Source organism: Serinus canaria, chromosome 2 (genome assembly GCF_022539315.1).
Source record: "Serinus canaria isolate serCan28SL12 chromosome 2, serCan2020, whole genome shotgun sequence".
Taxonomy (NCBI): Eukaryota; Metazoa; Chordata; class Aves; order Passeriformes; family Fringillidae; genus Serinus; species Serinus canaria.
The window spans coordinates 81,812,793-81,827,874 of NC_066315.1; the positions used below are offsets into that span (position 1 = coordinate 81,812,793).

At 40.2% G+C, this 15,082-nt stretch overlaps 1 protein-coding gene across 7 annotated transcripts; it reads left to right on the forward strand.

Annotated features, from left to right (window-relative positions):
• Positions 1–1,677: 1,677 nt before the first annotated feature.
• On the forward strand, positions 1,678–13,546 carry UPP1 (uridine phosphorylase 1). 7 transcript variants are annotated; one of them, XM_009097933.4, is made up of 8 exons: positions 1,678–1,770; positions 4,321–4,386; positions 7,215–7,332; positions 7,846–8,004; positions 9,007–9,121; positions 9,577–9,786; positions 11,258–11,404; positions 12,881–13,546. In XM_009097933.4, the coding sequence occupies exons 2-8, from the start codon at positions 4,334–4,336 to the stop codon at positions 13,018–13,020; spliced, it is 942 nt and encodes a 313-aa protein (XP_009096181.1). In that variant the 5' UTR covers positions 1,678–1,770; positions 4,321–4,333; the 3' UTR covers positions 13,021–13,546. The 7 variants fall into 7 exon arrangements, with proteins under 7 accessions (XP_009096181.1, XP_018762832.3, XP_018762843.1 ...); XM_018907287.3 differs by lacking the exon at positions 1,678–1,770 and adding an exon at positions 1,781–1,916; XM_018907298.3 differs by lacking the exon at positions 1,678–1,770 and adding an exon at positions 1,958–2,244.
• The last annotated feature ends 1,536 nt before the right edge of the window (positions 13,547–15,082 follow it).

The window sequence follows — 15,082 nt, forward strand, 5'->3', positions numbered from 1 at the left end:
AAATAAATAGCTTCATATTCTTGCTGTTCTCTGCAGTTATTTTTTCAGAATGTAGTTAGATATTATGCTGTAGTGTGGGAGAAAAAGCTAGAAATAAAGAAGTTCAGTCTTAGCACATTATGTCCTTCTATTAATAGTTTTCATGATACAAAACATCCAGAATAACTGAAGAATCAAAATGAAGTGGGTAAAACAGCTGCACTATATTATTTGACCAGTTGACTGTGAAAATGGTTTGTGGTGAGCACAAGGAAGAATACATTTGATTATGACAGACAGCCTTATTTTCCATACCTCAGATTTTCATCCATGCAATATAAAAACCTAAAAACGGACACCGGTTGCACATTGTTGTTATTACCCCAGTATGCAGCTGTGTGTTTTTCACCCTTCTAAATGACATTAGTATCCTTCCCACTAAAATACAAAATGGAATGAAAACCCAAACACTACACTACAAAACCAGGAAGCTAAAAGGAGATTTAAGTTTTTTAGTGATAACTAAAGAGAGAGCAAAGGTTACTACCAATTATTAGACTCATAGAAATGCATAATTTATTGAACATTTCAGGCAAGGTTAACTATAGTAACCTTATTATATACAAAAAAGCAATTTATGCAGTTTCTCTTAATATACAGCTGAATGGAAAATGACCTGAAAGCTAAAGCAGACTTTTCACTGGATCTTGAGATGAAGGGGTAGCTAATATTCCTGTTTAAAGGACAACTTTCTTCCACAGAATTAAACACTCTCCTAAGGTGTTTGTCCACTACTATAGCTTGGAAGTCTTGACAAATATTTAAAGAACAGGAAAATGGAAGATCGATTAGCCATCTGTCCTGTTTCACCCACTAGAAATCTAAACAAGTCTAATCTAAGCTGAACAGGTGACATTTTTCTGAGTTAAGCAATTCCTCTTGCATGTTGTTTATGCCTAGAAATGTGCCTGTGTAAAGGATCTCTGTCTCACTTATATTCCCATACAAAGTCCTTTGGTGTGAGACAGGATATGAATAAATTTTACTTTAAATGCCTAATACATGATTTTGTAATTAATACATCTCAGCAATGCCTTGTGCCTAATGTGTTTACTGCGCCTTCTGTGTCCTGAGGCACAGAAAGTTCTGTACCATGAAGATTTTAGTTGCTCTGTGTCCCAAGTATTCCCTACTCTGGCAAGCTACAGTGTGGTTCTGGTGGGAAAACTTACTTTTAAACTTGCATTGCAGGATTGTGGGTTTGGTGTTTTCAGTTACTGCACGCTCAGCGTTAAATTTACGCTTCCAGTAGCCGAAACAGTCTCTGCTCTCTTCTTGCACCGCGTTTGCCGTGCCCACAAGCCGATGAGAGCGGGAACACGGTGTGTGCGCACCGACACACGCAAGGGCAGACTCAGGCACCGACCCTACTCCGCCATCCTCGGCCGGCATCTGTATCTATCTGTATCTGTATCTGTATCTGTATCCATGATAGGGTCCTCCCGAACGCCCGTGCCCTTGGCAGCAGCTCTCCTGCCGATGCCCGGAGCCCCGCGCTCCCCGCACGCCGGCATCATGCCCACCGGTCCCGGCATCACGGCCACAGCCGCTCCCTGTGCCCGCCCCGGAACACGGCGCTTCCCGCAGCCTCCTCGGCGCGCAGGGAGTTAACCGTGCCCGGGGCGGGGCCGTGCCGCCGCTGGCGGGAGGTGGCTCGGCCCGGGGCCCCGCAGCCCCTCCGGGAACAGCGAGCCGCCCTCCTCGTTTCCCAGCGGCGGATCCCGCTCCCCGGTGAGAACCGCGTCCCGCCGTGCGCCCCGGCAGCCCCCGGTCCGCTCCCGGGTGGATGGTGGGATGCCGGGTGCGCTCCCGGGTGGATGGTGGGATGCCCGCCGTGTCTGTCACCCCGGTCGCTGGTCCGAGAGGGCGGGGAGTGGGTAGGGAAGCGGGGGCGGCGGGCGCGGGCGTGGGTCCGGTCGAGCGCTCGTTTCGGCGGTGCCACGCGGTCCGGCGGATGGGGCTGCTTGCTCTGTCTGCGGAGCCGGGGGAGCGCTCCGATAGCAGCGAGGGGACCAGCAGGGTAGAATCAATTTTGCAGGGACTTCAGCTTTTACTGATGATGGACGAGCACCGGACCAGAGCTTTTCCCTGCAGAAACCACTGACTGTGGGCTACTTTCAAAAATGCCGGATGGCGGGGGGAAATGAGAAGTGGCAATTATAGTGGATTCTGCATGGGTTTAAAGCACCAGATTTAGATGCTTAGGTGAGATATCAGGAAGAAATCCTTCACTCACTGTCTCACGGAGGATGGTGAGGCACTGAAACAGGTTGCCCAGGGAAGTTGTGTATGCCCCATCCCTGGCAGGGTTAAAGGACAGGCTAGATGAAGCTCTGAGCAATCTGGTTTAGTGAAAGGTGCTCCTGCTCATGGCAGAAGGGTGGGAACCAGCTGATCTTTAGTGTTCCTTCCAGCCCAAACCGTTCTAGGATGTGCACACACCTTAGAACAGGCTGTGCCCTTTCTTTATCTGAGTGCTGCTGGGAGCACATCATGTTGAAGGTCGGTTTTAACTTTGTCCGAAGAAGACTGGAGTAACTTCTGACATGTCTGTAAAAATTTCCGTTTGGTTAGGCAGCGTGAGAGTTTTGTGGTTTTACATTAACTGGTAGCTTATCAGCTGCTACTTGATTGTTGTCAGTGTCTGCCGTGGGAAAGCTGCTTTATGCTTGCTCCTTCCTTCAATTCCTGCCAAGGCACCTCCAGCTGGGTGCTCTTGAGGGAGTAAGGTGGACCTTTGGACTGTCAGAACTTTGTTCTCAGCTTTTTGAAGTGCATTCACTTGTGTACCTGTGTACCTTGTGTACCTTTTATTACTTAGGTATACCAGAACACTTTAAAATCTTGTGGATGCTTAATACCGTGAACAAGAGCTGAATTAATATCTTTGGGTTTTTTTTCAGCTATTTTTCTTCTTGCTACATAAAAATCACTTTTCTGTTTCTTCTTCCTAGCTTCTAACTCCTCTTTATCAGGGCTCATGGCATTGTAGGAAGAAATGATGTATTTTTCCTGTAATGTGTGTGGTATGTGGTATTGCCCAGTAGTAGCTGACTATGCTTCATACCACCATAAGGAAGTGTAGTTGATTATAAATGCAACTTTTATACTTCCTCTCCTTGATCATAGATGGTTGCATACTTTTGGTATACCTAGGACCTGAAAATTTGGGTCTATTTAATAAAGGCTGTTATTTTCAATGAAGAAAATTAATTGTCCTTATAAATTTTAATACATTGCCATTATTCAGTGGCTGTTAACAGGCAGGTCTCTTGTTTATTTTGTTAGGTTGTGCACTTCATTAGAAAATCACATATGATGTAATTTTGTTGCAAGATCAATTTCTTCCTGTTTCCTTGTGGTGTAATCCTGGGGTTTTTAAGGATTAGAGTCCTGTCTCTGTTATAATCTCTGTGCTGTCAGGCCCTTCTTAATGGAGGGTAGAGCAAAATGTTATGATTCAATACTTCCCATAAGGGCATTCCCAGAAAGTACCAACTTCGGCACGTAGCCTTAGTCACTTCTGAAAATAATAACAAATTAATCATCCTTTAATTATAATTCTGTCCTGGGACCAGCATGAAAGCCTCAGTGATACATTTGTCTATTTAAATGTAAAGAAGAATGCAGCAGGGAGAAGGTTTTGCATATAGGTTAAGGTAATGGATCAGAAAAAAAGGTATTCAGGATAGATGATAAGCTGGAGAGCTGTGGCTTTTTGAAACCGTGTTTTAGTTTCATGCTCCTTGCTTTATGCTGGAGAAAGAAGGGCTCTTAAGGTCAGTAGGAGGAGTTTAATGAGGAGGATATTATGAGTAAGATGCTGCCTGGACTTGGGTTTCAGGTGTCTGCCAGCTAGAGCTGAGCTTTGGAGACCTGGAGCCAAAGGTGGAAGGGGAGTGAAGCTGGTTCAACAGTCAGTTGTTGGGAGGTATGGAGGAAAGAGGGTGAGTTAGCAATGAGACTTGCCTCTCTGTGGCTGTTCACCCCACAGAACAGAGGTAGGGGTGAGGTGGGAGTTGCAATAGCAAGGGATTAATTTAGGCATGAGGGTTTGAAAGTGGTGATGCTCAGCTGTAAAAATTGTAGGTGCTCATTTTCCTCCTTTTGCTCCAGTTATAAAAACTGTACTGTGGCTGGATTATTTGGGGAATTTATTATTTTTGGTAGTTATCATCAATACAGAAGGCTTCTCTGTCTGTTAGTGGTTCCAGCTTTACAGACGGGACTATTCTGATGCACTTATATATATTTTTTTAATATTTTTAAATTTTATTCTAGGTACAAGACATACATGGCTCCTGGTTCCTCAGATGAGAAGAAAACTGATGATGGACAGGCTTCAAAGTAAGATTGACAAATGAATTATTTTGTCCAAGTTTACACTTAAATTTCCTCCCCAAACTCATTACTCATTTAGTTTAAGATAAATTTTATGATAATAGTGCCAAGTATCCAGTAGCAGGTCTTTTGACAATTGGACGATTTCTTGCTTTACCACACTTATACAGAGGACTTTGCTGGCTAGCCATTTGAACTTCTCTCTACAGTGAATACTTCAAAGCAGGGTGATGGTTTTATTTATTTTTATTTTAATCCAATGAGCTGCTGAAATGTTGATTTTGGCTGCTGCTTCAAGAGTTCAAACAAATATTTCAGTGTCTTCCTCTAATCCTTACTTTAAGCTTATTTTACTAAAACCTGCTATATGCTTCTTTTGTCTTTGGATTTGTATTTTACTTACACCCTTAGCAGTTGTAGGTGCTTTAAAACAGCTTTAGGGAAATAAATTTTCTGCTCCTGAGAGCATGCCAAGGATTTTTATCAAGCAAACTTTGCCTCTCCTGTAAATCCATGGCATTGATCCTCTGTACACATAACAATATGCTAGTTTTTATTGCTCATTTTACCCCAGGGTCCAAGTCTGCAATCAGATATGTGGATAAGCTGAGCAAGTTGGTAACAGCCCCTCACTGTGTTGAGGCTGTGGGTCAGAGAGTGCTGGTGATGGGCTGTGAGATGAAAAGGGTGGAATATAACTACTGATGAGGAAGGAAGCTGTGCTTTGGCCAGGCATGAGGACAGTGGTGTTGGCACATATCACATAAATTTCCTTGAACTTTTAATAGAGCTCTCACCTTTCCCCAGTTTATTTCCTGGAGAGAGGCTTTTATTGCCAGAGTTTTTATGAGGAAGGAAATAATTTTTTTTGGTTGCCTGAGGGTAGACTGTAAAATGATTTCAACTCATAGCCTATCCTATTTGTATGTGACAACCATTCCAATGGACATCAGCACAGCCAGATATTGGATCTGCATTAGCTGGTGACCGAGTAAATAAATGTAGAGGGTCCTACAAAACTGAACAGGAATAATTCAGAAGAGGCAGCCTAGAAATTCTGCTAATATGAGCTGGTGAATTCCTAGGTTGTCTGTGTCTTCATGACAGGCCATAAACCTGCTCTTTAGTTCTCCCAGAGTCAAGCTGGTCTCTTGGAAGGAAGAACAAAGGCAGCCAAAGACTTTGGTTCCACCTCAGGCAGGATTTGCATGAAGAGAGGCAAATGGAGACCATGGGAGCTGGAAGGGAATTCTTTCTGAAGGGGTGAATGGACTGGCTGCCTGGGTGGGCAGCTCTTTCAGTTGCTGAAGGTGATTGTCTGCGGTGGGCAGGGACAGACAGGTGAATTGGGATTACACCTCTTTCCTTGGTTGTGCAGCTGTTACTGGATAATTAATGATGCTGGAGAGAGACCATCAGGAACAGAAGAAATTGCTATACTCAGAATATCTGGGTTGTAACTATTTGATTTCCAAGGAAGAGTTCAGTGACCTCAGCACGGGCATCTTGGCAACTGTACACTTTCTTCATTCTGCACAGGCAGATAAGGCATAGGAAGTAATCGAAAGCATAGTTCCTTTCTGCCTTATCTCCTTTCTGAAGGGGCATTAGAAGGCAGATAAGATAACCTTGTGACCTAGAATTGTCATCTAAAATAGTGCTAAACACCTCTGTTTAGGCTTCAGAGTTGTTCCTGAGTTGTACTAATGATTTTTTGAATGAAGTCCAGGTGGAGTCCTTTCTTTGTCTCCTCTGACAAAGTAGTTTGAATTTGCTGAGCCATGCTGTGCCTCCACTGAGGCTTCATTAAGCTGTTAAATCATCTTCTTGTGTCTGGAAGCTATTTACTACTTGATTCCATCTCAGAAATTACTTTGAAGTACTAGCCAGGGTTCTGCTTAAGCTTGTACTTATTGACTAGTCTTTCCAACCTGTTTCAATTCAACTTAAAACATCAAGCACAGAAAGCAGATGTTTTATAAATCATTCAGCTTGTTTTGTTAGTCCACTATTGAATTTTCCATGAATGTGATCCCACAGGCCAAGTAGTTCAGGTTTCCCTCTTTGTCCTGTCATTTGCTGTCTCTTCAGACAGATAAATTTTTATTTTTCTTTTAAGATGTATAATTTCTTTACAAGAAGCACTTAGGAAGAAGTGAATTATTTTACCTCTTCCTCTCTTTTCCCTTTTCTTGAATTTTTTTTCACCTCTATGGTTTTCTCCTTGCTTCAGATCTCTACTTTTCTCTCTTGTTTTTCAGATCCTCTGTACCCTTGTTATCAGTTACATGCAGTTTTTTTTCTTCTGTCTGTATGACAGAGTAAGACAAATTTCCAGAAATCTAGTTTGTGCTTGTCCATAAAGCCAAAATCATCCCATCCTTCTCAGGTGGCTGACAGAGTTTCAGTCAAAACAGAGGTCAAGTTTTGCTTTTCAGCTTTGCTATAGATTGCTTGTATAGTATAATGGGCTATTTATTGACTGTTCCCTGGTCCTGCTCCCATTGCTCTGCTCACCATAAAGACCCACTATGGTACCCAGCTTTAATACTATTTAAGATAATAAGATAAAGATTCGATAAAGATTGCACTGTTGCAAATGCATCTGAACATCTGGGCTTTTCTTCAGCAATTTCATCCTGTGTTATGGAATTTAGGGTTTTTTTAACACAATGCACAAGGAAACAAAATAAGGTAGTGCAGACATTTGTACATGTGGTGTTTCCCAACTTTTGACTGCTTGACTTTGAAGAATTGTCATCTGTTCAATGCTTGTATATATTCTATACATTTGTATAGATTCTGTATGTTTCACAATGCTGCTCTCTTGGTAGAGAGAATTTTATTCATCTCTGCAACCCTCACCTGGAGAAAATGAAAGAGGACATCCTGTATCATTTTGCTCTTGGGACCGGTACCCATGATTTTCCGACATTGTTTGGGGATGTAAAGGTAAGATGCTTTGCTTTGTTCAGCAAGCCTGAGCTTTTCTGCAGAAGGTGAAAGTGTGGCTGCCTTCAGAATAAGACCAAATGTGTCAGCCAACCAGCGATTGAGGAGTACATGCAAAAGGGGAAAAATTTTGTGGGTTCTTGTCACTTTTGCTATCCAGCAAAGCTGAGCGTAATTGTTTCTGACTGTCTCTTTTCATCCAGTAAAAAGGCAAATGCTGTAGGGCCTATTCAGATACCCCTTCTGTTTGTTTGGTCTTCATATCAATATTTGTCTTTCATTTGTTTAAACTAATGAAACTAATGAAACTAGTTTCATTAGGGTAAAGGCATTTGAGTGCTGTAGACAGCTGAGTTTTTTCCATGATTCTTCTTCATGGCATTTTAGAATTACTAAGAGAAGCACCATATCTGGGGATAAATCTGTGCTTACTGAAGGCGTTTGCATGCTCATGTTCTTTGACACACAGGATCCCACAATTGATTTTGTTTTGTTGAACTCTGTCCACCCCAGTTTGTGTGTGTTGGAGGAAGTCCTTCCCGGATGAAAGCTTTTATCGCCTACATAGCGGAGGAGCTGGGGCTGGGGAGCCCCGGGTGTGACTACCCCAACATCTGCGCGGGCACCGACCGCTACGCCATGTACAAAGTGGGGCCCGTGCTGTCCGTCAGTGTAAGTGCTTCCCTCGCCTGATACAGGACACGGGTCAGTTTTGATGCTGTCCAAAGCAGAAAATTTCTTTTAAGTAGTCTGAGCTGCTAGTCAGGCTGCTCAAAATAGTGCAGTCATTTAATTAAGGATTTCCTTGTAGCTCTTTTTTGTAAGAGGGAAAATCTCCAATACCTTTGCTCCTTGTATCCCTCTTTCCTCAGTGTAGCGCTGAGGTGTTGCAGGAATGGCCTTAAAGATTTTTTGAGCAGTTACTGTTGCCTCATCCTTGTTCTGTGCCCTGAAATGGGGGGGAAAAAGTCACTTTGTGCATGTGGGGTATTGGAAAAATGTCTGTATCACACCCAGATCTATGTATCTGCAATGGCACTGTCAAGTGTGCTTAAGAGTAGCATTTCATGAGACTGGTGCTGCCAACACATGTATGCATTTTAAAGAAATTTGTAGCTTCTATTTGTAGAGAGAATTGCATGCTTCAATTGCTATTGCAAACCTATAGTATTATTTTGAACCATTTCTTGTGAGCTGTAATTATCAGAATATTTTGCAAGCTAATGTGGATTGATATTTGCTGAATGTTGAGACTAAACCATGGTGTCTGTGTTCTGAAAAAAATTAACTTAACTATTCCCTAGCACTTCAGGTTGGTGAAAAATGAGAGTGGGATTTTTCTTGTGTTTGGGAAATGCTCCATGATGAAGTGCATTAGTCAGCTATTGGGAAAGGACACTCTATACTTTTGAGAATGTAAATGTTCTCTAATTCGTGTTCTCTGATTTTTAGAAATACTGTATTTCATCCACAGTCTGCCAAAGCTAGTGGGAGTCTATTTGTAGGCCCTTTCAGTATCTTTCTGTAGGCCCAGAAGCTGGGAGTTTTGTGGGAGTGAGTTAGGTGGCATTTGGAAAACAGCATCAGGCGGGAGATAATGTCCAGCTGCTTCTTCCATATATATTTTATGTTGTCTATGTGAATGTGGAATATTAATTTGTGTTTCCTTTTCAGCATGGCATGGGCATTCCTTCTATTTCAATCATGTTGCACGAGCTGATCAAACTGTTGTATCATGCCAAGTGTTCCGACATAACCATCATTCGCATTGGCACCTCTGGTGGAATAGGTATTTCCCCTCTTGATCTCTTTCTTCCTTTCTGCAAACCAAAGTGTCTTTGCAGGAGAGTAAAGCATCTCTCTGCATGTAAGATACTAATGGTCAGAACAGTTTTCCACAGGAGATGCGTCATTCTTCTTCTGTAATTTTGAAAGTAAAGGCAACATCTGCTTTTGCATAGGGAAAATGCACTTAAAGATCTGATAATGTGAGAAGAAGGACGTTCCTGTCCTGCACGGAAACTATAAGAAAGAAGTGAAAAAGGAAAAATTTTATTCTTCCAGAAATTATTTGTAATAATAAAATGAAGCATCTAGGCATGGACAAAACATTCTCTTGGTGGATCCAGAAGCAAAATCCCCACCTTTAAAAGAAGCAGGGCTGGGTCAAGATGTATGTTCTATGTGTCTGGAAACCACTAGTTAACTGCATTGTGAAGACATATCTATTTCCTTTTGCTGCAGGTCTGGAGCCAGGCTCAGTGGTTATAACTAGACAGTCTGTAGATGCCACCTTCAAGCCTCAGCTGGAACAGGTCATTCTGGGAAAGACAGTAATTCGCGACACCAATCTGGATGAACAGCTGGCTAAGGAGCTGATGCAGTGCAGTAAAGAAATTGGTCAGTTCAATACAGTCATTGGAAACACCATGTGCACTTTGGATTTCTATGAAGGTAAGGCTGGTGATAGTCTAACAGAAGAATATTGGTAAGCAGCAATAGATAAGTATTGAATAATATATTAACATTAAGCTTCCAGTTCACTAACAGAATGTGTTCCCTACTCTGGCTTGTCTTACAAATCTCAATTAATCTATTTTTCATCTATGTAAAATCAAGCATTGTACTTAGCAGCTGGCTGCATCAAACTTTTAATTTTGTGGAGATCTCTCCTCAGCTTTAATAGATCCTCTGAAGTACATATAGTCTACTATACACTTCTCATGTACCTGTCAGGTATATTTGTTACAAAATTTTATGATTTGTTGAAGCGTCTTAGGGGATTAGAGGAGTGAGAATTACTTGTGACTTGTTTAGGGTTGGTTTTCTTTGCACTGGTTAAGTACCTAAAGTAAATATTTTATGAAAAAAAGGTTGGAACTTGTTTCAGTTTGAGCAAAGCAGTGATCAGACAACCAAAGATAATATTTTTGCTGAGTTGTGTCAGTGCTGCTATGTAGGAGACATAAACGGGCAAGGCCTATTTTGGATAAACATGCAGGCATTCAGGTGCTTTTCTGATCTCCTAAATCTGGATGTTCATTCAGAAACACCTTTCAAACCTTGTGAGAACAGAATGTAAGTGGCATCTCATCCCGCTTTCTCTGTCTGTTGCTGAGTAGGTGACAAATGATCTTCATCATAGTGCTCCAGCTTGGGCAGAAGCACACAGTGTCAGTTTGTGTATCTCAGGCACCAACCACAGGTGCAACCAACACCTAAAAATGTGCCACGGATGTTTTCAACTCATACAGCAAAAGCTGAGAACAGGACTGAGGACATTAATTTAGGAGTAGATCTCCCAAACTCCAGAAGAGACTGGGTAAAATACAGTGTATCTTGAGTCTAGTGTACTTAGCCTGCTGCTGTCTTGTCTGTAGATGATGCTCTTGAAAAATTTGAGTAAAATTTTTCTCAAAATTTACAACAGTATTAGCTAGTTAGCTTAAGAGATTGTACATCTCTTACCTTAGAAAGTCTGTAAGTAATAAATGTTCATCCTTTTAAAGTAGAAACAGGAAAGCATTTTTAAGCCTGGTGGTTTTTTTTAGACAGTGATTAAACATATTAAAAATGCAGCTCTTCTATAAAACTTAAAGTTTCTTGTAGAATTTTGACACTTGTTGTACATATGGGAATGTACAACATACATTTTCCTGTTTGTGAATTTGAGAATTGAAGCTGAAGAAGACTAATTAAGTTACATGATTCACCAATTACCATTAAGTTACCATGATTATAAAGGATACAAATAATATGTATACGCTCTAGCAATAGCTAAGAATGACTTTGTCTTATTTGTCTTATGCCCAAAAATAAAGAGTAGTAGTAAAAGCTGAGCACTGTATGGAGGAGGCTGTAATAACTGGGTGTTTTCAAAGTTGAATTTGGTTTATGACTTCATCACTCTGAAATTACTTTCTAGGACAGGGCAGGTTGGATGGTGCAATCTGCTTATATGATGAAGAAGAAAAGCTGCAATATTTGAAGGATGCTTATGAGTCTGGTGTGAGAAACATCGAGATGGAGTCTTCTGTATTTGCTGCAATGTGTAATCTCAGCTGTGTCAAAGGTAAACTAACTTAGTCACTTTATCCTAGCTATAGGAAATTTTCTGTATTACAGGGGGCTTGTGGCTAAAAACTGCAAAGAAATTTTAACATACCTTCTGCACATATACATATATATAAAATATATATGTATATATATTTTTATAAATATAAAAGATATTTCTGCTTATAATTTTGTTGCTATCATTTTTTGATTTGTGTCAGTTTTGTCAAAACTTATCATAATTCCTCATGCAGCTTTTACACAGTTTACTTCTGTCATTTGCTACTCCAGCCCATGGCAACCATGTAAATCATTAAAGTACCTAATTACCCTATGGCATTAATTTGTTTTTTCCAGTTAGCTTTTTAAGTTTACAGAAAGAAACTGCTTAGTTCAAGCAATCAGGTGGTCAGTTCTGTATATATGTAACTATACTCAGTTTCTATACTTTAATATCAAATGGAACATAAAATTGTTTTCTGTAGACTTAAGACTATGATTCTTAAAAAGTTGAGGATTTTTAGTAGCATCATGAATAAACTGTCCCAAATCATAAAATTAGTTAGGTTTTTTTTCATGCATGCTAAATAAAAAAGGGAAATTAAAAATAATGTAATACAGTGTCTTTCTTCTTATCATATTAACTGTCTTCTCTCACTTTCCTTAGCAAGGAATATGCTGATTTAAAACACAGATGTTTCTCAAACTCCTTTAAGCTCGAGGAAGTCAAATGATGAAAATATAAGCAAAAATGCCAATGGTTATATCAAACACATTGAGTTCTTACTGGCTTGAAAGGGATTAAAAACCCAACCAGTACTATCCCTGAGCAATTCAGGAGGCCTTTTGCTGTCTCTGCTTTGTAGGTCTCTAATATGTATTTACTGTTTGTGCTCTGCAAATTGCCTCTGGCAGAAACCCCAGACAGAGCAGAGTTATAGGGTTGAGTGACAGACCTGAGCCTGAGTGAAAGGAGGGGTTTTGCCTTTGGGGCTCTGATGACTGAAAGACAGCAAATGAACCTGAGATGATCCTTGGGGTCCTTGTGTGCTTGCAGTGTTCCCTGTCCATGAATGTGGAGGCAGTTTATCTGCTGCTTCCTGAGGGATGGCACCTACAGCACAGGCACACAGTGCAGGACTGTGGCTCTGCTAGAGCCGTGTGTCTAGTGCTTCCTACCATGCATGTCCTGAGTAATTGTGAAATATGCTTCCTATCAAGGAAAACATAAGAATCATGATATAACAATGTGTCTGCAGCTGCCTGAGAGCTGTGGCTTTATTAGTGTAGCAAGCAGTTCCCTTAAACTATTTCTACCTTGTATCATCCACAGCATGCTAGTCTCCTAGCATCTCATAGTACTGCACGCTCTTTTTTTTGGGGTTTATTTTCTCTTGTATTTCTGTTCTTTTAGTGATTTGCTCAAATGTTCATGCTTTTGGATTGTAAAATGTAAGAGTGTCATTCCTAACTAATGCTGTCTTTTAATTTCTAGCTGCTGTAGTGTGTGTCACTCTTCTGAATCGACTTGAAGGGGATCAAATCACCAGCCCACATGATGTCCTTGTGGAGTACCAGCAGAGGCCGCAGAAGTTAGTGGGATATTTCATTAAGAAAAGTCTTGGGAAAGTATGAAATATCCATCTCATATTTTAGAGAAGGCACTTGTACAGATCTGGTCATGGTTATGACTTCTGTGTACAGGTCTTTTGCCTCAGAGTAACTTGCAGCATTCCGTGTGTCAGTGGAAGTTAATCATTTATGTCACTGTTCTTTGGGAACTGAATGTGCTGAAGGACTTCACTTAAGTTTTTATTAGTTATGCATTGCTGGATAGAAAACTCACTTTTCTGTGAATTGGAAAGTGGATCTGTTGTGAAGGACAAGGCTGTGATAATACATGAAGAAGCTTTATTTATCTCTACTGTAAAAGAAAAACTAGAGAGAAAATCAAACTTTATGGCCAAGTGCTTGCATACCAGCAAATTAACTTAAAAATCTGGATAATTTTCTTGTTGTTATAAAAAATTATATAAGTTATAACTGTCTTTGTTGCTTCACTTGTAAATAAAACTTAAAGTGAATGCAGTTTATTTTTTCTGCAGACTTTGACAAATAAACAATACTATTTTCATATATTAAAATTTAATGAAATTGCAAAGTGTGGGACTGACATTTCTAAGCATTAAGGACTTGACACTGAGCTGTTGAATAGCTGTACTGCCTAGATACTGATCCAGCAATATTTTAACTAAAGAATTGAATCAATACCCAGGAAATATTTATGCATTAAGTGATTTTGGATTGAGGTACTAGGAATTTTTTGCTGAAACAAAACTCCTGCTTATGAAGAGGAACCAAAGGTATTTGGGAGATGAACAACACGTTCACAGACCTGTATTATGGCAGCTTTTTTTCTCCTTGCTTTTACTTAGTTCTTTTTTTTTTCTTTTAATTGGTATTCATCTCTATTCTCAGGTTGTAACACTTACTGTTGCAATGGTTCCCAGTTCTTCTGAAGAACTGGAGTATAAGTTTTAGTGGTACATGCCATCAAAACCTTTTCTGTAATTGCAGTTTTTTCCACTAACATTGGCCTAAGTGGTTTTTGTTGTTGTTGTTTTTTTTTTTTTAAATCATATTCCTTGCTGCTTTGCTGCTATAGTTTGAGTGTAAATACGTGGTCAGTTAATGGAAATGTGTCTATCTCTTTTTCCTTTTTCTTTTATTTTTTATTTTCCTTCTCCTTACTGCAGTGGGGGATGGTCCAGTCCTAGCAGGGGTCACCAGTCAAAAAGTCTGAATAGCTCTCAGAACAGCTATGGCTCACCCAGCAAAATGAGATTTTTTTTTATGAGGATTGCAGTCTGCAATGCTGTTAACAAGCACAAGAGTTAGAACTATAAGAGAAGGACGTTAGCAGTTGGCACAGTCACCAAGTGACAGAGACTGGAAACAATGTGACGAAAACATTAAAAAAGAAGGGTGACTCATGAACAGGAAACTGCAAAGGAGGATCAGTCTCCCTAAATTTGATGAGTCTTTAAGCTGGAAAACATATTAGTAACTTTTACAAAGTTGCAATCTAGTTTTCTGTTAATTTTAAAGCCACATTTTCTTATTTATGATCAGGATATACAGTGAAGGTAATTTTTCAGAAAACATCTTTTTTTCCTTAAGCTTAAGGCAAGGAGAGAAGTGGGAATGGCTCCACATTTTGTTTGAACAGTTTCTCTTTTGTTAAAAAAAAAAAAATGTCTGTGTTTAACTATTCCTGGTGCTTGCCTGGGCATCGTGTGAAGTCTGTGAGGCCCTTTGGGAAACATGCAACAAAGCATATCTTTTTTCTTCAAGATCCTGTTCACAAAACAGCAACAAGGAGATTAAAACAAGATCACGTCAGTGTGTGCTGCATTTTGTGATGAAGGAAATCTTACACCAAATTGACTGGTATAGGTTTGGAGGAAAGAGTTTGCTGTTGTATAAGAAATACTTAATAAGAAGTACCTAAAGAGATGAGAAAATGCTTTACCTAAAAAACATACACAGTGACTCTGTGAAGCTCTGGGGAAGCATATTACTACAGTCCTGGAGGTATGAATATAAAATTATGTGCTCTGTATTTTTAAAAGAAGGACAGAATGAATCTGGAAACTTGTTAAAAAGAATTATTTTAATAGTGTGTGCTGTCAAAGAA